This window comes from Seriola lalandi, unplaced genomic scaffold, assembly GCF_002814215.2.
Source record: "Seriola lalandi dorsalis isolate HSWRI2012SDOR001 ecotype SW California unplaced genomic scaffold, Sedor1 jcf7180002054695, whole genome shotgun sequence".
NCBI classification, from domain to species: Eukaryota; Metazoa; Chordata; class Actinopteri; order Carangiformes; family Carangidae; genus Seriola; species Seriola lalandi.
This window is the reverse complement of record NW_019525248.1, coordinates 272,475-295,974: the sequence shown is the minus strand read 5'-3', so window position 1 is coordinate 295,974 and position 23,500 is coordinate 272,475. Positions and strand designations below refer to the sequence as shown.

At 40.8% G+C, this 23,500-nt stretch overlaps 2 protein-coding genes across 4 annotated transcripts; both read left to right on the top strand.

Moving 5' to 3' along the window:
* Positions 1–779: 779 nt before the first annotated feature.
* On the top strand, positions 780–4,996 carry dtwd2 (DTW motif tRNA-uridine aminocarboxypropyltransferase 2). Its single transcript, XM_023423974.1, has 6 exons — positions 780–990; positions 1,212–1,302; positions 2,325–2,419; positions 2,517–2,715; positions 3,301–3,429; positions 4,539–4,996. The coding sequence occupies exons 1-6, from the start codon at positions 827–829 to the stop codon at positions 4,716–4,718; spliced, it is 858 nt and encodes a 285-aa protein (XP_023279742.1). The 5' UTR covers positions 780–826; the 3' UTR covers positions 4,719–4,996.
* A 2,613-nt stretch (positions 4,997–7,609) lies between these two features.
* Positions 7,610–22,480, top strand: LOC111668070 (uncharacterized). Of its 3 annotated transcripts, none has more exons than XM_023424009.2 (29): positions 7,610–7,837; positions 9,233–9,441; positions 9,529–10,177; positions 10,320–10,423; positions 10,586–10,651; positions 10,824–10,985; positions 11,191–11,324; positions 11,444–11,538; positions 11,669–11,723; positions 11,827–11,961; positions 12,086–12,328; positions 12,493–12,556; positions 12,652–12,853; positions 12,930–13,039; positions 13,204–13,597; positions 13,776–13,910; positions 14,371–14,407; positions 14,511–14,624; positions 14,727–18,051; positions 18,207–18,328; positions 18,439–18,695; positions 19,179–19,242; positions 19,339–19,492; positions 19,588–19,723; positions 19,817–19,850; positions 19,951–20,049; positions 20,141–20,426; positions 20,856–21,135; positions 21,250–22,480. In XM_023424009.2, the coding sequence occupies exons 2-29, from the start codon at positions 9,239–9,241 to the stop codon at positions 21,361–21,363; spliced, it is 7,773 nt and encodes a 2,590-aa protein (XP_023279777.1). In that variant the 5' UTR covers positions 7,610–7,837; positions 9,233–9,238; the 3' UTR covers positions 21,364–22,480. The 3 variants fall into 3 exon arrangements, with proteins under 3 accessions (XP_023279777.1, XP_023279776.1, XP_023279778.1); XM_023424008.2 differs by having other exon boundaries at positions 19,585–19,723; XM_023424010.2 differs by lacking the exon at positions 13,776–13,910 and having other exon boundaries at positions 19,585–19,723.
* Positions 22,481–23,500: the final 1,020 nt, after the last annotated feature.

Sequence of the window (23,500 nt, the reverse complement as noted above, 5' to 3'; positions counted from 1 at the left end):
CCAGCAACTCACCAAAACAAGTCTCAAGGACTTAGAAATACACTCAATAGATTGGATATGCCAATTGACCCAGCTGATATACATATGTATTTCCATGAATTGTCTCCAACTAAATTAAGCATTAGTGCAATTTTAGAAATCACATTCACTCAAGTGCTATTATTTCAAATTAGATGGGGACAACAGGACTACAAAATTGCATTTTAGGGCCTTAACTACAGCGACACTGTGTGGCCGATTGTGCTCATATTTCTTGGGAAGTGTGCACACATCATTTACTAGTTACTGAGCCAAGTTTCATGTTTGTAGCTCATTCCAGCTCAAACTGATTTGAGTTAAGTCTTAAAGTAATAAAATATAAGGGTTCTGAACCCTAATTATTTGCAATTTGTGGTTCTCAGCCTGTCTAGTAAGGGAGTAATGCAACATAATGGAGACCAACTGCCGTTAAACCCCAGAGAAGAAGAAGAAGAGAAAGAAGAAGGAAGAGGGAAGAAGAAGAAGAAGAAGAAGAAGAAGAAGAAGCAGAAGAAGAAGAAGAAGAAGAAGCAGAAGAAGAAGCAGAAGAAGAAGCAGAAGAAGCAGCAGAAGAAGCAGCAGAAGAAGAAGCAGAAGAAGAAGAAGAAGCAGAAGAAGCAGCAGCAGCAGCAGCAGCAGAAGAAGAAGCAGAAGAAGAAGCAGAAGAAGAAGCAGAAGAAGAAGCAGAAGAAGAAGCAGCAGAAGAAGCAGCAGCAGCCGCTCTAGTTTGTCTATTTCTGTGTCAGCACTTCCTGGTTGGCGCTGTGTTAAAAGTACTTGGATAAGTTAGCCTTCTGCTAACTCCGCAATGGACAATGTCCCCGGTTTTTGCTCCTCAGTCGCTCCTGAAGAAAACGGACCAGAAACCTGCGACAGCTCCTCCATGGAAGACGGACTCGTCGACGCTTTTGGAGACCTGGCCGCCCTCCCGGTCGAGGTCGGCGAGAGAAGACCGACGTGTTTACGGTGCCGGTGAGCTGAATTAAAGTGACGCTAATGCTACATAGCTAGCCGACTTAGAGTGCTGCCTCCTTTCCTTGATGCTCTTCTAATAACCTGGCGTGCTTTAATGAGGGAAACAGGTTTATGTCGTTACAGAAAAGCTCAACGCCAGCTGAAACAGAGAGAGGGCTATAGGCTGGGAAGTAACGGGGATATCACAGCTTCACGTCTTCAACTTTCCTCCCATGTAGTCGCCCTCAGAAGGTGTGTCTCTGTCCTTTTCTTCCACCACAACCCCTGGAGGTCTCCACATGTCTGTACGTAGTGCAGCATCCCGCAGAGGTGAGTTATTAGAGGTTTAAAAATGGTCGTACGTGCTTAATACCACCGGTGGAGGAAGATTTCAGACTCTTTTTTTTTGTAGTAAAAGTCGCAATATCACAGTGTTGAAACACCCCCAAAGCCCCAGACTTACTCCCATTTCATTTGGGTCTACATGATTTGATTAACTACAGATTAGTTTGAAATTTGCACCATTTGAAGTACAATATCTTACCATGAAAGTCCTCCATTCTTCATGTCTTGTGGTTCTGGTGTTGTGTGTGAAATTCTAGTTTTAAGATCGTCATTGTGTTAGGCTATACTGTGTATATTTGTTATAATGTGTGTGCATTCTGTGTGTTATGTAACGAACACACAGAAAACCATGGATCAGATTGTATTAATTCATCACAAGGAGTATTGTAAGGTTGCAACCAACATTTATTTTCATTTATCAGTATCTCTGAAGATAATTTTCCTTATTAATCGATTTGATTGTTAGGTGTGTAAACTGTTGAAAAAGAAATTTGCACCACTTGAAGTACGATAGCAACTTTGACAATCCTCCATTCTTATGGTCCTGGTCTTGTAGATACTTGAAAAATTTAAATTTACACTTGTCCTAGGCAAGATTTGTGTTTTGTTTCATCAGCCTAAATCACAAAATCTTGTAGAGGGACCGTGAGGTCGTCGTTGTAAAGTAATGAAGACACAGAAACCTGGGGGTAGTATTATTCTATTACAAGGCTGCAAGTATTGTCAACAAGATGTATTGAAAGTACGTTACAATTACTGCTTTATTTATTTTTCTATTTTTTTAAGATCATGAAGTAAAAGTGACTGTGCATTAAGACTTGAAGAAAAATTCATTTTAATATGTTTGTTGTTTTCACTTCAAAAATAAACATTTAATTTGCCCTTCCTGGGTAGACTCTATTGTATGCACAGTTAATCAAACATGCCAGCTGATTACAGTCACTAGTGCATCTTCATGAGAGACTTGTGGTTGTAATCAACTTCTCAAACCCCTGTTGTGCTTTCAGGAGAGCAGAGTACTTCGCACAGTGCCTCTACTCGCTGCTTGTTTGCCACAAGGAAAATGCAATGTCATAATTGGAAGGAGATTCAACGAGGAAAAGTAAGGAGTATTTTCTTTTTGTTAATTTGCTGATTTCTTAATATCACAACTCAAATATATTTAGTTTTTTTTTAATCTCCGTCTCCTCTCCAATCAGGCACCCAGAGCTGGCTGCGGTGTGTCGGGACAGCAGAACACTCATCTTGTACCCAGGCCCCAATTCCCAGAACCTGGAGGAGTTGGTGAAATACCAGGAAGTAGGAACTGTAAAACATAACGTCATCATCATAGATGGGACCTGGAGCCAGGCTAAAAACATGTTCCTCAAAAACAGCATGTTCCACCTCCCTAAACAGGTGTGTCTGACCGTGTTGTCATAATCAAGAGGATGAGGTTAGAGGTGAAACGAATGGGAAGTTTTGTTTTTTGTCCTGTGAATGTGATATCTCAGTAAATTATAATATGAGACGCTGAATCCTGAGCCTCCAGAGTAATGTGTGGTGTCTCGCTGGACTATTTGATGAGAACGCCAGTCACAGCTTCAGTGGCTGAGGGGACTGACATCTTGGATTTTACTCTCTGAGATGATTCACATTGCTTCTGGCTTTTGTTTTAGGGCAGACTCAATGTTTGTAGCTCAGAGATTTGGTAGCATGAAACCCTATTTGTTGAAGAGACCTAATGTTGGACATGGAGCCTCTGACAAAAACGGCAGACTGTGATGGCACAAACAGAGCTGTTTGTGGCCTCAGATGCAATGACTTCTAATGTGAAGCATCAGCAGCAGCAGGAGATGTTCTGTCTGCATTAGCGGTGAAGAGGGAACAGTTAACAATGAGGCTGATAGCATAGGTTATAACTTTAAATCCATAAAAGCCATTGCCAACAGAGTGGGGAAAACCACACTTACATTATTGCTGATTTCTGCTTTGGTTGACCAGGTGCAGCTCAATAGGACTCTGTCCAGTCAGTACGTGATCCGCACACAGCCCTCCAACATCTGTCTGTCCACGCTGGAATGTGCTGCTGTCGCTCTGTCCATCCTGGAGCAGAATGACGACATCCAAGAGGTGATGTGGTGAAACAGTTACGATCGTTGTGAGAGTGTGTGTCTCGCATGCTTTTGTTTGTCCCACAGATTGTACAGTGAACATAGAATTACTTATACAGCCAGTGTCCACTTTGTTAGGTACACCTCTAAAATCTAATGGAATCCAATACATGAGATCAACCGTAAGTTCTGCCTTTACAAAGATGATAATGAGCAGTTTTCATTGACAGATATATTGATTTAGCTATATGTTTATTGTTGATTACAGTGGTGTTTAATTGGACTTTAATATATTTAGAGGGGTTTCTGATTTGAGGGTAGACAAATGATTAAAACACATACCACATAGTCACAACGTCTACAGTTTGGCTCCTGGCCCTGGGGACCCTTATAACAAATCATAGGTGAGGGAATGATTTCAGGATAAAGCAGTTCAGTGCAACACCCCCACACCAGTTGAATAAACATCCCCTGGAAATTTCTTAACTTAAACTGGCCATTGGAAGCTTCATAAAGGTCATAGAATATGTGGCAGAGCTGTTGTACTGGATTGCATTAGATTTCATAGGTCTACCTTAATAAATTGGACAGGTAGTGGAAGTTGTGAACAGTTTTTCCTTTTTAAGTTGATTTATGTGCATTTTAGAGGCCTGTGGAGGTAAAAAATATTCAATCAAAATAAGAGCAAACTCTTAAAATTTTTTTTAAATTAAAACAAATTTATGTTGGAGAAATATACTTTTTCACCTCTTAATCTTGTTGCAGTCCCTGAGATTTGTTATGTGATCCCTTGAGGCTGGGAACAAGCTATTGATTTAGCTTTGCATTACTGTACCATTGTCAGACTCAACATGAGCCCTGTTATTTTTGGCCTGTATTTGTTTACATTTTGGCCAGTTGGCACCATTGAAAATATGCAGAATTAGCTATTAGAAGTTCCTGTTTGCACTGAACACATGGATTAAATGGTGGACTATTTTGATACTGGAGAAGACTTAAAAATGTGAGAAGTCTCATATTATGAAATACTTATTGTAACTGAATCTGCTGGCTCACAGAGGTTGCCATGGAAAATAAATACATTTCTTGTATTTTTCATCCCTCCTTCTTCTTCCTTTGTTTGTCCAGGTTCTGCTCAGGCCCCTGAAAGCCCTGTGCTCCTTCCAGCTGCAGCACGGTGCTCAGATTCATCACAGCAAGGAGCATCTACTGAAGAACGGCATGTACGATAAACCCATGCCCAAGAACAAACGCAAGATAAAAAGGATGGAGAAACTCGTCACTGACCACAACATCTGCCCAAGATGAAGGAGGGACTGAGCAGAGAAAAGAGGCTCCACTCATCTCTGTCACTGCACAGGACTGTAGCATCAGCTTGTAGCAGCATTGGGGAACAGCAGGCATGGAAACCATTGGACTTCTTGGGATTTTGTTTCTTTTTTTATACATATATATATATATAAATATAATTGCTGGAAGCTGATAGGTGTAATTTATGTATTTGTTATTAATTTTAATGAAATTAATGACAAATTAAAGCTGTAGTTGAAGTGTCATAGTGTGACAATAAATCAGGTTTCATGGAAGGGCTGATTTCACTGTTGTTTTTTTAATAAACAGATTTTTTTAAATCCTGATAAATGACTAAAAAATAATAATTTCTAACAATGACACCCAGGTGATTTTACATGAAACTACCAAACACATATAAAATAACTGATTTTCTGTTTAAAATTGTATTATACTGTATATAAGGTCCCTAATTTCGCTCAGCACTTTCAAATATACAATAATCAGAGATCTGCAGGTGTTAAAGCCTTAATAAGGCATTTAATCCCATTTCATCAAAATTACAAAAAAGTCTTAAAGTTAGTTTGTTAAGTTGTTAAGTTCTCTTGCCTGCTGATTTTAACAAAAAGTCAGTCCAGGAAGGGGTTCCTCTTGTGTGGTCCTTCACAAGATGTCTTCTAGTTTGACCTGTTTCAAAGTTTAAACAATCTTAAAGAGTTGTCCTTGCCTGCTTGGAACACAAATTGAATGAAAATAATGATAAAAAAAAAATGAAAGAAAATGACTAAATAATGTCATTCATTTAAATGGCGAGGATCTGGGTGGGAATTCAAATTCTTTCGGATGAACTGAAATGTCATTTCAAATTCGCTCAAGCTTGACGTTTTGAAAAAGCGGCAGCTCCTACAGCCGCCACAAGCGAGTGTCACCCTGCCAGCCTGAGTGTTCAGCCACCAGCTTGTTAGTGCCAGGAAACAAATCACCTTGTTCTGTCAAGAGACACAAACAGACACTGTCCTGTAAGTTCCCCTCTTTCATCCTGAATACAGATGAAACACATGCCCTACAGCAAAATGTATGCGATATCTAGCTCACTTTCCTCTCATTTGAGATAGTTGATGTTATATGAAATTGTTAACAGTGAATATGTAATAATGTTAAATCTAAATGTTTAAAATTAAATAGTTCTAATGTGTACTTAAGTACTATGGAAGCCTACAAGGGACTATATTCAAATGATAATGTAATTCCACAATAGCATTTTAATTTTCCACATATGTGTGTGTTATTTGAGTAAAAATTAAAATGCATTAAAACCATTTGCATTTTAATTTTCACATACTTGTATGGGCAATTTAGGACCAGCAGTTTGAGATTTCATTTTCAAAGTCATACCCTGCTGCACAGTGGACAATATTCAAATGTTAATTCAAGTTAGAAAATAAAAATGCAATGTTAACAATTTAACCTAATTATGCAAATAGGCAAGCAATATTCAGGTCACAATGATAATGAAAATGCTTCTTTTTTTTCAACAATTTGAAAACAAAAACCGCATTTGACATTTCATTTTCAAAGTCTGAACCTGGTCTACAATGGACAATATTTAAATGCAATTTGCAAAAAATATCTATTGCATTTTCACTTACTTGTCACCAAGCTATTTTGGGGTCAACATGAAAATGAAAAACGCAAACTGTCAGACATGTCATCAAGGCGGGTCTCCAGTTAGGACGTCACTTCCTTGTCACATTTGTCTTGTCACTGGGGCAGCGGCTCATGACTGATACACACTTTAAAACTATGTGAAGGAGCAGATGAGTTGAATTGAATTTACATGACATAGGTGGAGAATGATTTTGTCATAAACAGCATCACTAATGTTGACACCTATTTTTGTCACACTATGCTGGAGGAGAGTTCACAGATTTAATATTTAGAAGACAACATCTACATTTAAATCCAGGCCATAATAATATTTGCTGCTCTAACTGAGCAGACATGGATCCACAACAAAGACAAGTAAACATCTTCACGACTCTGAACTGAATATTATAGAAGAACATTTACTCTAATGATATTAAATTTCTTTAAAGAATAGCATCATAGGATAAACAACATGGTCATGTACTGTAATATTATCAGACAGTATTTTATTTGATCTACTGCTGATCAGTCTGTTCTCATTCCCTCCTCTTTTTATTCTTCTTTCACTCTCTCAGCTCTATCTCATCTGTCCCGGGATATGTTCTGCTGACTGCTTCTGCTGCCCCAGAATAAACTGGTGAATATTTGGACGGACGAATTTTCTAGTTTTCTGATACAAGTCGCTTTTTGTTCAGACGGGCAGGAGGTTTGTCTGAAAACTGCAAATCCAAAAGCGTAGAGAAAAAAATTAATTGATTTAAAGATGTTTGTTTGAAAGTTGTAAATATTAGGGAAGATATTCACTAATGCTTTTCATTTATTTGTAAATTAATTTACAAATGTATTCACAGATTAGTTTTTTATTCGTGAAGTTTGTTTGTGGATCCGTTTTATATTTGCAAGACATTTTTGAGAGTTTACAAATGCGTTTTTCGTATTTTGTAGAAGGTGTTTTATATTTACAGATCACACATTTACTCTGATTGTCAATCAGTTCAAAGAATAATATTGAGACAAAATCTATCTCCATACCCTCATTTCCCCTTATGGCTAGCCCAGCTTGCCAAAAGTAAATGATAATATAAATGGTTAATTCCCCAATACAGTACTAATAGAGCTCCGTTGATTTGCCGGTCCAGTCAGAGAAACTGACAGGAAATGACACCAAGCTGAAGTTATAAATAATCTTATAATAAACTTCATATAAGATTCGGGGCTTTTGGGAAAACATCCGGGGTAATGCTCAGATTCCTCCAGAAATTAAGGGCCAGTCTTACCTATTCACTGTGTGATCTTGCCTCATCTAGCGCTTTGCTGCAACCTGACTACATTTCCCATGAGCCCTTTCATTCTCACGAAAATAACGCGTCACCAAAAAAAAACAAAAAAAAAACATGGCGGACTAATGGTTGCATGGAGTCCGCTATTTATCACTCGTCGTCGATAAATGGAAGCTTGTTTCTCCAAGCAGGCGACACATTCTTGAACAGGTACGTTTTTGCAAGCGAAACAACACACGTAGACGCAACGTAACGACAACAGAAGCCGCTTCAGCTTCTCAACATTAACAACGGGACGGTCCGACTCTGGACGACTCGCATTGCCCAAGTCGTGTCATGCGAGTTTGGTGGTTATGTTTGAGTACTTTTTGACTTGCATTAGTGTCATGGGGCGTTTTCTCTACGTCTTGCACTCGTTTGAATAACGTGCCTTTGTGTTGTTAAACTTCCGGCGACATTTCCTTGTGTTTTTTGTTTCACGGTCAGACTTAACGGCTTCCCGGCTGTCACCGCGACCGGTCCTGTCAGTCCCGTCACTTGCTGAGGTGTGCACAATAGCACATTACACAAATTAACGTATTCCTGGTATAAATGCTGGTGCTTTATCATCCTCCTGTCCAACAATAACAACACAGGTTGGGGTTAGCAAATCTCCCTAGGTATGTTTTCAAGACCCCTGATATCTATATCAGGAGTTACATTACTGTGTTTGGGATGTTTAGATTCTTATAGCACCAGGGATTCATTCTGCAGCATGCAAACGACCCCAAATATCTATCTATCTATCTATCTATCTATCTATCTATCCATAGTCTTGAGGAGCGCTGATGTCAGTATCATGGGGTCAGTCTGGGATTACATGCCTACAACTTAAATGCACAGAATAACTGGCAAATTCTCCAAGATGCTTGGACCACCCCTATCTGTCTTAATCATTATTATTGTTATTATTATTAACTCCATGACTAGATTCTGTTTTTGTTTTTCTTTACCGTACTTTAAGGTATTCATGGCATTATTTTTAAAAGCCTGTAAATATCTGTAATTAATTCTCATCCAGAGACTGCATTTGTTATTTTCTTTTAGATAATACAAATAGCAACCAAAAAATGCAGACGTCAGTATTTGTAATGCAGAAGATTATTTTCATTCTGTCATTAGAATATACTGTAAAACTGTAAGCGTGTATGATGTAGTCAAGAGCACTTCAGGTCATCGGTTTTCATTAATTTATTAACTACAAAGTTTATTTTCATTTAAGACACCAAACCCTAACCTCGATATTTCACAATAATCACTTGATAGTTTAGTAATGAGCAGTGATACTTGATAGGCAACATACGTAAGGACAGCATTTTGAGTTTAAAGGTTAGTTTAGCTCTTTGCATTTAGAGTTTTGCACATTGAAACTCTGTGTCAAAAAAATTGTAACTGACAGTCAGTATCTGATTAAATTAAACTATTAAAGTTGCTGGCGGAGAAAAATCTGCACATGTGTCAGTTGTTCTATGTAAAGCTCATAGTCACTAATGCTTCACTTTTAGCTGAGTATCAGATTCTACTGTTGGAATATTGATGCAGCTTTGACTTCCTGTATTTTTTCAGGGCAAAATGTTTCGCCGATCAAGATTTAGTTTTCGGCCCAATGTCAGTACGGCAGGGAGAACAGCAGCAGCAGCAGCACCTCAGGAAGCCCCTCCAGCAAATCAGGAGGCCAGTGAGACCCCCAGAGACGTCAGTGAGAGCAGCCCTCCTCCTGCTGTGACAGATACCAAGACTGTTGTGACTCCATCAGAAAAACCTACAGCCCCTGGGTGAGTAATTACACAGCTTTTAAACTACTACTTATGTTATGCATGACAGAAAACAACTATTCTTACTACTCTTGCTACTGTTTTTAGAGATGGCAATGACCAAAACGGGGAAGGTACCAGCTCCTCAGCTGCAGTCCAGAGAAGGAAGCGGTTTTCTGTCAAGCCCAAAGTGGCCCCAGGGCGCACCTCTGTCCTTTCTCGGACACCAAAGTCTCCTGTCAAGGCGGTCTCTGAAACTCCCGTTGAAGTCCCCGTCTCACACCTTGATAAGCCAACAACATCCAGCCAAACTGGTGCTGCAGCAGTCCCTCAAGGACTCCAGTCCCCCAAACGACGAAGGCCTTCAGGAGAGAGTAAGCAGCCCAAAGTGCAACCTCCACCCACCCCGATACCGTCTGACTCCCCAGGACCTTCAGCTGTCCCTCAGGCTGAGGAATCACCAGAACAAACCAACCTGCCAACAGACAGCGGCAAACAATTAGAAAGCAAGTCAGGCACTCGAGGAAAAGACGTTCCTCCCAGACCATCTGACAAAGTACCCCCCTCTCTACCAGACAAAGAAGCTGTTGAAATATCGGAGAAGGCCAAGACTCTCGTGTCATTAAAGAGCGGACTTTCACTGTCACCATCGGCGTTCTCCTTGAGTAGACTCCTGAATGACCCGTCTGACTTACAGAGACTGGCGAAGGCCCAAAAGCTCAGAGAGTTGCTCAAACAGGAGAGACACAAAGAAAAGGTGAGTTCAGATTATTCTGCGAGCATATTTATCCTCACTCTCACTCCTTTCTAAGTTTATTAACATATTGATTAAATGTATACTATTAGATATATATTTTTGATTCATTGAATTAAAGGAGTGGTATAATTTGATGTTGTAGAAACTCAAGAAAGCTAAGACACGTCCAAAGGAATATACTTTAGATCCTGCCAAAATGACCATGAGGGACCTTATCCGTTACCTGCCACTGTCCAACCCCATGACGTAAGTGTCTCGTCGGCAATTTTGTCAAGCTTGTGTAACAATTAACCCTTACCTCCCACAGATAATGTTTTCTATTGATTTCTCATCGGTCTTATTTGACAAGAATTTTTTAGTTTTTTATGGTTCCTTGTCTTATGTGACTGTAATTTGCAATTTTTCCAGATCTAGTTTAGAGGAGTCGGTTCAGGAGAATGAGACTGTGGTTCCACCTTCACCAGTAAGAGAAGAGTAAGTTTATTCCATCATCATTTTACAATCTCTTTCATTTAAAGTTTTATTGATATTGTACATAATGATACATACATTATTAGCTTCATTCTGACTTTCCCTATTTATATCCGTAGTTCTTGCACACTAAACCCTTTCTTTCTGCCTGATGTTTGCAATGCAATCCCTGCAGGTCTCCGGAGAGAGCGCAGGAACCCGAAGACCTCCCTAAAGTGGCAAGCCCGAGGGGGGAGGAGGAAGAGGAGGTGGCAGAGGAGGAGGACCAGGATGATTCGCTCATGGTTCCCCAGGTCAAAGTAGCAGAGGATGGCTCACTGATCATTGATGAAGAGAGGTCAGCGGACTTTTATAGGCCACAAAATGCTTTCTGTCATGTTTATCTGCTTCCCTTCGTTCGATTATTGTCTATTATATATTCTGACTAAAAATGTCTCCAAATGCATCCAAACTGTCCTCCAGAGATGGGATTAATATGAACATTGCTACCTTATTGTGATGTTGGACATTATTGGTAGTTTAATATATCCTTTCTACTTCAGCTTGACGGTGGAAGTCCAGCGAGCGAAAGGACCAAACCCAGCACAGGATCGAGACCCTATCTTTGAGCGTGGGTCCACTACAACTTACTCGAGCTTCAGGAAAGGGACCTATTCGAAACCCTGGTCCAGTGAAGGTGAGTTGACATAAACTCTGAATTACAATATCTTTACAACACACATTTTGCTCTGATGCGTTCCTGTATATATTTGGTTTTAATTTGTCTGTTTTTTTTTTTTTGCTGGTTTTCATCAGAGACAGACATGTTCTTCCTGGCAATTAGTATGGTGGGGACAGACTTTTCCATGATTTGTCAACTGTTTCCTCACAGAGCTCGATCAGAGATAAAGGTCAGTGGTGACGACAGATATATATATATATATTCATGTATGTGTGATAATGAAGAATCATCTCACTGCTCAGTAGATATATATAAAAAAAATGTCTGTTTGTGTTAATTTCACTGATTTAAACTTCCAGAACAAATTCAAAAAAGAAGAACGAGAGAACGCCTGGAGGATTGATAAAGCTTTCAGTAAGTATTTATTAGGACTTTGTTTAGTTGGTTAAATATGACATTAAATTGTGTATTGTGTGTATTTTGATGTAACATCTACTTACTACCGATCGTTTTGTAGGAGAGAGGCGCAAGCTGGACATAGAGTATTTTTCTAAGTTGCTAGAAAAAGTTCTGGAGTTTCAGAAAAACAGGAAGAAACTGAAGAAACTCACTGAGAAGAACTCTCCCAAGAAGCACAAGAGAAAGGCAAAGGGTAACTATCTTTCCATGTTTTTATCAACTCTAATACTCAGTGAGTTGTATTACTTCTTCATAACTTACTGTCCGAGTTTGTCTCGATTCAGAAAACCTTGTGTGTGTTCTTGTTCCTTCCGCAGGTAAAAAAGCTGCAAAGAAACTGAGTGATGTGGAGGAGGAAGATGAGGAAGATGAGAATGAAGTCCCTGACTTGGAGGATGAGGAGGAGGAGGGAGAGAAAGAGAACGAGGATCTCTGTAATGAAGGAGGAACCCCTGTTGCTAAGCCTAAGAGGCAACGCAAAAGAAAGACTAAACAGGCTGCCATGAACGAGGAGCCAAATGAGAAGAAAAAGAAAACAGATGAACAGAGCAGTGAACAAGGTACGTTACTTCATGAGAATGTTCTTGATTCTTAGAAACCGTGGTAGATTCACCCAATATATAATAATAATAACTGATTTAAAAGAGTTACCCCTGTTTCTGCATGTGTGCTCTGCCCTGGTTGATTGCTGTTTGCAGCTTAATGTTGTGTCTTTTATGCTCAGGTGAGGCCTGCACACCTGAGCACACTGAGGCAGCGCTCCCCGAAGACGGTACAAGTCCAGACATGTAATGAACCTTTCGAAATGTTTTTTTAAGTTAAGGAAGCACATTTATGCATCTTAAGTTAGAATTAAAATACTCTGTTTTTGCCTAATAATCAGGTCTGAAAAGACTGACAGTGTGGATGCATCCAAGGACACCGCAATCAAGCCAGCTAAACTCTCACGAGGCAGAGCACCAAAGCCACTGCTGCCTTTGGGCAGGAAGTGGGGTAAAAAGGCCCCACCACCCTCCACAAAGGCCAAAGACACTGCATCAGACAAAGGGGACGAGAGTGTGAGCGATGGAGCCTCTAAAGAACAGGTTATTATTTCAGAGTCAACAGATCTTTCTACACATTGTTATTTAACCTTACTAAAAGTTATGCAAACCTTTTTAGGAGAATAAAGATTCATCACCATCAAGACAAGCCAATAAGAGGAAGTCGGCCAATACTGACATTTCCTCTGAAGAAGAGGATGCCGCTGTCCAACATCCGAGACCTACCAGGTACAAAATATTTCATGTCTTCATTGAAAGACTCCCATTCTGACATTTTAACCAGAACCATTCCCATTCCCAATTCCCAAAGAAACGACTTTATAATATATATAATACTTGATATTATATGTTAAGATATGAGTGGCTCATTATTGTGTGATTGTGTTGTGTAGGTATGGGAGAGTGCCCAAACCCATCAATCCCTTGAATTACCCCGCCAAAGAAGATGCACACACCTCTGCAACTGAACCCACTCCCAGCTCACCAGAGGGATCCACTGCTTCTGTTGCCAAGCCTAAACCCAAATGCTCAGCCAAGAGGGGAAGATCTTCAAAACAAAAATCAACCCAAGAGTCCAAAAAGCCCAAACTAGTGACCCTCAGGGCCACTCGGTTAGATTACAGTGATGATGAGGATGAAAAGCAGCGGGATCATGAAGAGATTGAGGAGGAGGAGGAGCACCCTGCATGTAGCCCCAGTAAGGACAGCATTGCCCCTGTGTTCGTGCCTGCCAGCCTGCGCTCCCCACAGCCTGTGATTTCAGAGGTGGAAGAGACTATGGAGGAGGTATGAGAAACATCATGTCTTGCACAGATGCACAACATCCATTAATTTTATTTTAATTTTTTCACATAATTCTTATAACATGCGTTTTCTTGCATTCGTTTTTTTCTTTGTGCATGGTTTTTGCAATCCATAATTCACACCCTCCATTCTGACTCCCCCCTCCATCCCACCCATGTAGCTTGATATCTTGGCCAATATGCCTGATGTGTTGGGCATCTCCCAAGATGCACTTTGCCCCGATGCCTCTTGCGAGCGGGCACAAAATGAGACAGGCACAACTGAACCATGTGAACATCAATTGGACCTGCTGGTTGTAAGTGCCCTATGTCTAAATTGTAGTACCACTGAAATTAAATTACAGTTACATTTTGATATGATTTCTGAGATCTAATCTTAAAGCTCTGATCTGTATTGGTTTTAGCTAAACTGATAAGATCTTATAATCTTATTCTTCTCTTACGATGTCTCCCTCTTTTCAGTTTTTGTGCATGTGTTTTGTTTGTGGTTGGATCACACAATCACATTGGCTTCATTCCCAGCTCAGTTTAGTTTTTTGCAGTTTTTAATTAAAGAACAACAAATTTGAGTTTGAACAATGATGCACGCAGCCTTGGTATTTCATATTTTACTGAGCTGGGTCTGTGTGTTCAGATGTAATCAGCTGAAATGCAACTTGGACTATTGTAATATGTTTTCCATGTACATTGCATCTTTTCACAACTTCTGGTTTATATGGGAAGCCTTTACTTCAAATATATTTGTTTCCCTTGCAGGATGTTATAGACTTCCTTTCTTCAGAACACACAGAAGGTATGTCGGAGAGGTCATATGAGCAGCTGCAGTGGATTACTCATATTTTGAGATTTTTATTTCATTCAAATATACATTTTTTTGGGTGGTATTTTTGTTTCAGTGTCGGAGGACGAGAGCTACAATGAGGCCGCTCAAACCCTGTTGACCATTGGCAACCTGACTCACCTGCCTCAGTCAGTACAGAATCAACTAGACACACAAGATCACATAACAGGTTAGAGACACAGACGCAACAAGATTTCTCTGGTTCTTCTTTGTCATTTGTTTTAGATTAAATTATGCTAATTTTAAAATGTGCCATTGTGTTAAATTGCAGGGACAACATCAGTCAGTGTGATAGAAACCACACAACACCTAGAAGAAGAAACTGCACCAAAGCCTGCTGCACTGCAAGAGGAAAACAGTGCCACTCCTCTTATGTCTGGTCATGGAGTCACAGAAACACCAGAGACTGTTGCTACTGTGGATCCACAATACAGCACAACAGACGGGGATAATTTTTCCATTATTAAAACCAGTGATCAGATATGTGTCGAGCAGAGCACTGTTTCTGATATGGACCCTAGTCCTCAATTACAGTCAGGTCCGGAGAGCTCAAAGAAAGATTCTCCACAGACCAGGAGAGGACGCTTATCTAAGGTGAAACCTAAACCTAACCTTGGACGAGCCTCAAGGACCGCACAAGCCAAATTCCCACCAGACACGTCAACAGCACAGATAGCTGAAGACAGCAATACAGAAGGAACCAATATTCAAGTCACTGACTCCCTATCAGCTCCTGAAGAAACAGCCCCTAAGACACCAGAGTATTCTCCAATGTTGTTAATAGGTGACACCGTCAGTCAGGTAGAGTCAGGTGCAACAACATCAGAAAACCAGAGTCAATGCAGAGACGCCAACCCAACTCCAATCTCCAAAGTCCATGACAAACCAATTACAGGGGTTGAACTGGAAGCAACTTGTGACACCTCTCTTGAAAACCCAAGTCAAAGCACTGGTCCTCCATCCTTTGACTTGGGCTCTACTCTTACACCCACAGATGAACTGTCTACAACTGAGGGGGGAAGGACGGATGATGGACTTGTTGGTCAGGTATACTTTGTTACAGCAACATCAGATCAGAGCACCTCAGAAAACCAGAACCTTTCTGAAGACCTTTTTGAAGAAAGTAAAACTCATGGTGAAACGACTGAGAGTAGTAATAACCTGGTGACATCTGACTCAGCTCTCACAGAATCAGAGGTTGGACATGACACAGCCCCAGTCCAAGAGAGTAGTGATCAACCTGTTACATGTGTTACACCTGTAGATGATGTACCTGTCAGTCAGAAATCGGAGAGTGAAGTCGCATCTACATCTACATGCCAGTCCAGAAGGAGTCGGCTGCAAAAAGTCAAACCTAAACCAAACCTACCAAAGACATCAAGAACTGCTCGGTTGACACCTCAAACCACAAAAGATCCTTTAGAGAAAGACTCCAGCCCAACTCCAGTCTCCAAAGTACCTGACAAACCAATACCTGAGGTTGAACCAGAAGCAACTTGTGACACCTCTCCTGAAAACCCAAGTCAAAGCACTGGTCCTGCATCAGTTTGTATACCATCATTTGACTTGGGCTCTACTCTTACACCCACAGATGAACTGTCTACAACTGAGGAGAGTAGGACAGATGATGGACTTGTTGGTCAGGTATACTTTGTTACAGCAACATCAGATCAGAGCACCTCAGAAAACCAGAACCTTTCTGAAGACCTTTTTGAAGAAAGTAAAACTCATGGTGAAACGACTGAGAGTAGTAATAACCTGGTGACATCCGACTCAGCTGTCACAGAATCAGAGGTTGGACATGACACAACCCCAGTCCAAGAGAGCAGTGTTCAACCTGCTACATGTGTTACACCTGTAGAGGATTTACCTGTCAGTCAGAAATCGGAGAGTGAAGTCGCATCTACATCTACATGCCAGTCCAGAAGGAGTCGGCTGCAAAAAGTCAAACCTAAACCAAACCTACCAAAGACATCAAGAACTGCTCGGTCGACACCTCAAACCGCAAAAGATCCTTTAGAGAAAGACTCCAGCCCAACTCCAGTCTCCAAAGTACCTGACAAACCAATACCTGAGGTTGAACCAGAAGCAACTTGTGACACCTCTCCTGAAAACCCAAGTCAAAGCACTGGTCCTGCTTCATTTGATTTGGGCTCTACTCTTACACCCACACAAGAACTGTCTACAACTGAGGAGAGAAGGACAGATGATGGACTTGTTGGTCAGGTGTACTCTGTTACAGCAACATCAGATCAAAGCACCTCAGAAAACAAGAACCTTTCTGAAGACCTTTTTGAACCCAGTAGTAGAGACACAGGGTCAACCTCTGAGTCGACAGATGAAAAAGGGACAACTTGCGGTAAAACGACTGAGAGTAGTAATAACCTGGTGACATCTGACTCAGCCGTCAGAGAATCTCAAGTTGAGGAAGACACAGCCCCAGTCCAATGGAGGAGTGATCAACCTGCTACATGTGTTACACCTGTAAAGGATTTACCTGTCAGTCAGAAATCAGAGAGTGTAGTCACATCTACTTGCCAGACTAGGAAAGGTCGATTTCAAAAAGTCAAACCCAAACCAAACCTAACACAAACAGCAAGAACTGCACAGTCTAAACCTCAAACCACAAAAGACCCTGTGACGCATATGCAGCTTGTGGAGAGACCCCCAAGCCCAATTTCAAAGTCTGGATCAACTGACAGTACAATAGCAGCGGTAGAAGAACAGCCAATTTGCAGTATCACACTTCCTACAAAACCAAGTCAAAGTACTGACACTGCTTCAGTTTCAGTACCATCGTTGGAATTGTGCACGACTGATAAACCCGCAGAGGAATCGCCCTCAACTGTGGCACACAAGACGGATGTTGGACTAAACTCAAGCTCAGAGAGTTCAAAACCAGCTGTAACTCAAAGAAGACGACACTTTCCCAAGGTCAAACCCAATTTAGGATCGTCCACCAGAACTACACAGACAAAATTGCAGCCAAAAAATATCAGTAAACCCTCTGAACAACAATATACGGACACTTCTTCACATGTAACTTCGGAACAACAACCTGTCGACAATTCACAAACAGAAGTGAAATTTGCAGAGAAAGACCTCAGCTCGGATTCAGAGAGGACACTGGAAAGCACAAATGATGAGTATACATCCTCTGATGATGCTCTGGCAGCATCTTTGGTCGCTGAGAATCAGTCAGTGTTGACAGACTCCGTTCCTGAAAATAAAAGCAGTGAGAATTCCAGTTTTGAAAGGGACTCCCCAGGGGACAAAATGTCAAATAATGACGGGGTTGAGGCTGGACCTTCTTCACGTGGGGATGTGTCCACTAGAGTTTCAGAGTCAAATACCCAACCACCAGATGATCCAGCTGCAGTTTCAGACGTTCAATCTTCTGAAGAGGGCTCCACAGAGTCAAAAATAAATCCTGTATTGGCTGCTGGCGCTTCCTCCATACCAGATCCAAAAGAAAGTGGCCCTCAGCCACGTTCAGAGAGTGACTCTGAGGTAAAAAGTCAAGATGCAGCCCAACAATATTCAGAAGCCAGGGAAACTAATCAAACATCAAACGACAAATCTCAATCTCCCCAGACGTAAGACATGAGTCATATTTTCCTGAGTCTGTGTCAACATTTTGTCCTCTAAAAGTAAATTGACAATGTAAATACTGTTGTCTTATTTACAACCTTATGTTTGAAAGGAATTATGAGTAGAAGTTTCTCTTAACTTTTTATTTCCCCTCTTAAAGCGCTAACGATGCAGATGCAAAAGCCCCTCAAACTCCCAGAGGCAGGCTTATTAAACCCAAACCAAACCTGGGACCCAGCAGCGGAACTCCACAAGTCCAGAGCACAACACAAGCAGAAGCAGGTCTGACACCCCTGAAATAAAAGTTACCGTATCTCCATGAATGCTGAGCAGATTTTTGAGGATTACTGCTACTAATGGTTCTTCTTCTTCTTCTTCTACTAATTGCACAGATTCTGGTAGTCACTCAGAAGATGTGCATGCTTCAGTTTCTCACGAACCTGTGTGTGAGCTCCAACCTGACATTCAGGAACCAGTAGAGGGAGCTGTTGAACCACATATTAGCCAAGAGTCCTCTCTAAATGATTCTGGGTCCTTGCTGGGCTGTTTAACAGAAATCATTGAACAACTGAGTCAGCATGACTCCCCTAGAAATGATGCTGGATCCTCTCTGGGTTGTGTGACACAAGCACAGGACCATTCTTCTCAGGTAATATATTAATTAACACAGAACAAAATTTCTTTATCATGTATCATCAATTTTATATTGTATAGATACTTGTACTCCAAAGGGTGCCTCTGCAGTTGACAGTGGTTATGTGAAAATATGAAATTAGTAGAAATGTAATTACATAAATGCGTTGATACAATTGCATGAAAGCATTATTGAAGGCTAACAGCATCCACTTTTATATGATTAATAGTTGTAAACGACATCCAGTTTAAAATAATTACAGGTAGTTTCATGGGGGTAGGGGTACTTGAATTAATCTGACGGGGCTGTGGGGCTGCATCTGACGAGAAAGGTTGGGAACCACGGCTCTACAGTAAAGTACCAGTGAAACACTACACAAAGTCATTGCACTGATTAACAGAACTTTGAACAAGCATGGAGTGTAACCGTGGTCAAGAAGCCCTTACCACATTCAAGGATTCATCCTGAAATGTTTTTCTCTCTTTCTTTCAATCCTAGAGCACATCAACATTGAGTATAGAGGGGACCCAAAGTCGTCCAAGTCTCACCATATTTCCAGAGAGTAAGTCAAACATACATCAGATGATTAGCTCTGTGGTTTGCACACAGTATATGCGCCATGACTTTGGTGAAAACCTCTCTTGTCCCCACTCTTCAGTGCTGTCGGAGCAGGTGCCTTCAGATCCAGACGAACCGTTTTTCATCCTCTCACTGACTGAGATCCCAGTCTGCTCATCAGGGCAGGTGGTGGACAGTGCAGCCGAGCCCCTCCCTTATCTTCCTGCAGCAGATGCATCGATAGAGCACCGCAGGTTTGTGCCTGCCTTTTATCAGCTAGTCATCCAGGTGAGCATGGAGCTTATTTTGTTTGGTATCTGATTCTGCAACCCCCTTCACCCCTCAGCAGTGTTCCTGGAGAGAGTTTGGCATCAGCGGGAGAGGGGTCTCTCTCTGATGTCCCTGTGCTCATGTGCACGGAGGAGAGTGGTGAAGTGGGCCACGTCGGTGTAAAAGATGCTGGGCCGGACCCAGCTGCATATATAGTGAGTGAAGTTGTAAGGAACCACTTGTATCTGCAGTGCGATAAAATGTCTGTATTTGTCACACGTTTTCTTTTTTTTTTTAACTCACACCAGGATTCGATCACGGAGAATCCAGTGGATCCACCTGGTAGAGTGATTACATTATTAATATGTTAGACATTATATAAATTAGTGGTTCATGTTGTATTACTCATAGTTGATGTTGGTTTGGTGTGTTTTTGGAACAGAGAGTACCACGTGCCAGCCACCTGAATCACCAGAGACTGCAGAGAAAAATGAAGAGACTGAAATCTCCCCCACCAAGCAGAGACTAACTAGAAGAAGAGGTATGCTAAGGATAAACACATGCTCATCACATGCACTCTCAGTAAACTGGACAAATCTATTTCATCATACACCCGTCTCTCTTTGAACCAGCCAAACTGCAGGTTAAGCCCAATGCTACAAGGAAGAAACACGCCGGCAAGAGCCTTGCTACAAACACCGACCGGGACTCCGAACTTCCCGGGGCTTCCACGCAGCCGGACACCTCTGATGCAACCGCAAAACAAGATGACGAGGTTGACGCTGAGCCACAGAAAAGAAGCGGTGACCATGTAAACATTAAAAAGGAGGGTCCGGCGGGTGAGAAGGACCCTGAGGATCGCAGCTCTGGAGCGCAAACTCGTACTACAAAGACAAGGGCGACCAGCGTCGGGAATAGGTGAGGAAAAGAAATGAAGTATAATTGAAAGGTCTGTGCTTTTATCATCATCTTGAATCATACTGCCATCAACCCATTTTTAAACAAAACTAAGGAACCTCCAGCCTTGCCAGCAGCTTTGTGAGGCTGTACTTAAATGCTAACTGCTATCTGCATGCTAACATGCTTACAATGACTGATGATTGTCAGCAGGTAATGCTCACTCTTACTTTAGCGATTTAGCATGCAACATTTGCTAATTTGCACAAGCACAGTAGAGGCTGATGGGATTGTCATTATCAAAATAAAACGTGTGACCTCATGGTGACGATAGACAAGAAATGAACAACATGATAATGCAGCATGGCTGAAAAAACTATCATTTTTTTATTTTCCACTTCCTGGCAGAAAACTAAACATTTCCTTTTCTTTCCACTCTGACACGAACAGCGCTGCCCCTTTAAATGATCCTTCACCAGGCGACGCAGCTTCCAGGGGCCCTAAGGTCAAAACTCCTCGCACAACGAGAAAACACTCTACTCCAGCGACACCTGTAGCTTCAACATCACACAATTTCGCTTCCACACCCAATCAGACACAGCTGCCAGACGACACCCACTCACCCTCTACCACTTCATTAGCACTAACAGAGGTGGATATTGAACTGACACCTGAACACAACCGACTATGCTCAGACTCAACTCCTAGCACTTCCCGGTCCACAGATGAGGTAAGGAGGACATGCAGGCTACAGCGATGGCAGGAGAGGAGTCTTAATTAAAAGAGTTTTTACACACACACAAGGAGTTAATTACAGCTGATCCTTTGTTCTTCCTTGTTGCAGGTTTCAGCTTCCCAGGGAAGTGACTGCGTGGAGAGCGGCTCTGCAGAGGAGGAGCCCACCAGTGTGTCTCAGTACTTCTTAACCGACATTTTTACAGAGGTGGAAGAGGGATAAAAAGCCAGAGCGAGGTGGAGTAAGATCTGCCAGTGGCTCAATTTTTCGTTGTGTGAAGTTTTCTCTGTAAAGGTTAATTTATAACAAAAAAAAGCAATTTTTTTTGTTTTGTTTTGTTTTGTTTTGTTGTCGGTTGTTATAAAGTGAAGCAAAATTTCCTGTTCTGACAAACACATTTTCATTTTCACTTTAACGAGCGCTTGTCAAAGTGAAAATGTGTTTGTCACATTAATAACAAGAACTGGTCAATCACTAGTTTGACTGAAGGAGGTGGCAGCTTTTTCCCAATAGTCCCATCACTTTTCAAGCCTCAGATCTTAATTTGTTTATTAACCAGCTGTGACTATGTAAATATTGTACATTGCCAACTGGATTTTGTTTTTATTTTTCCTCCCATATTGATTCAGTTTTAACACAACATGAGTGTCAGGAAGTAAAACATAACCACATTAGTCGACAGCATGCACAATCGTACATTTAAATATATTACCTTTTCAACGGCTCTTCTGTGAATTTCTCTCCTAATTTTGAATAATTTATTCTAACAACATTTTTCTTTTAATTTGTTTCTGATGAAAAAATTATGTCTTAAAATTGGCTTTTCATTTATAAAACAACGACATGAGATATAGAATATAATTTAGTCACATTGCATCAATATGTTATTAAAATTCACTCCGTTGAGAGCAGAGGTAGTCAAAGGTTACTCAAGGAAAATAACTAGACATTTTGTTATATTGTATATAGTGTAGATCAGTTGAACACACCAAGATGTCCTTGTACAGATATGCAGCAATCAGATTGTTATGTTTGATACTTGAAACAAAAACACATCATGTGTGTCCTTAAATGTTTCATTAACTCGTTTAAAGTAAAACATTTGAAATCTCCTCCATGATCTGAATAAAATGTTTTGCTCCACCACCGCTGGATTCAGTCTTTATCACGACGATGACTGTACACGATCTCCAATACCGCAACTCATGACCTCACAGATTAGTGGAATCACATCTCTCTGACTCAGTTGCTAAAAATGGTACATTGCTGTTTGCTGTATGTAAAATTATTTTTGAAGCACTCCTGTGTACTTTCTATTTAATAAATTGTAGAAACTGAAGTACTGTGTGTTTTGTGAGAATCACTGTATGTTTTAAGCATTCACAAGTGCGGGTGATGGAGCTGCCGGAATAAAAGACTATAAGGTTTGAAACTCCTCTAATCCCTCATGCTGCAACCTCTTGTAGTGAGGCTTAAGACTGTTTTGATCTCTCTGTTGAGTAACTAACTGCTCTGTCTGCAGGTCCACTATAACACTCTTGTAGTCAGCTGTAGGATTAGTCAGCCCACTCACTGCGCTGCACTGCACCTGCTGACTGCACAGCGACCGGAGCAGACCTCTGAGACGCTGAGGAGAATCAACATGAATGAGAACCAGGTTAGTGACAGTTGCATTTCTGATTAACGGAAGTATTGTGGTACAGTATGGATAAAATTTGATTATAATGTTTTATTTTGATTAAAGGCGGGTCTGATATATGACCTTTCTAAGTTTTAAATGTAAATCATTTTTCATGTCCAAAAAAAAAAAAAGGATGTTAATATTTAACGGTGCTCGTGGTTCATTAATAGAATCCATTTAAATGCATACTCTGTTTCTGTGGAAAAACTAATCTTATAAATAATAGAACATATTTAATAACAAATAACCAATAGTTAATCTCCCTCACCATTCATTTTTACTATAAGAAAAAAAGGAGAACAAATTAACTTTGAGTCCGTAGAGTGAAATAAAAGTTATGTAATTATTTGGAAACTGTGCATAACAAAATCACAACATACCAACAAGGCTTAGGCTCTGAAAACACGACTGAATTATGTAACTTCTGATCCCTAAAGCTATACTTCTCCTAACATGTACTTTATGGCTTAGTGCACGGTAAACCTCAGAAGACTGTGTCCAAATATCTGGTACTGACCAACAAACAAGACTTTATGATGATGTCCATTGTGAAGATTTTTTCTTTTACATTTCATCATGTTGAGGGTGTGCTCAACATATGAAAGTTTAATGTCATAAGTCATAATATGAAGTGTATAAGTCATTCACAGGACCACAGTGTACTAAAATGTTTTAGCT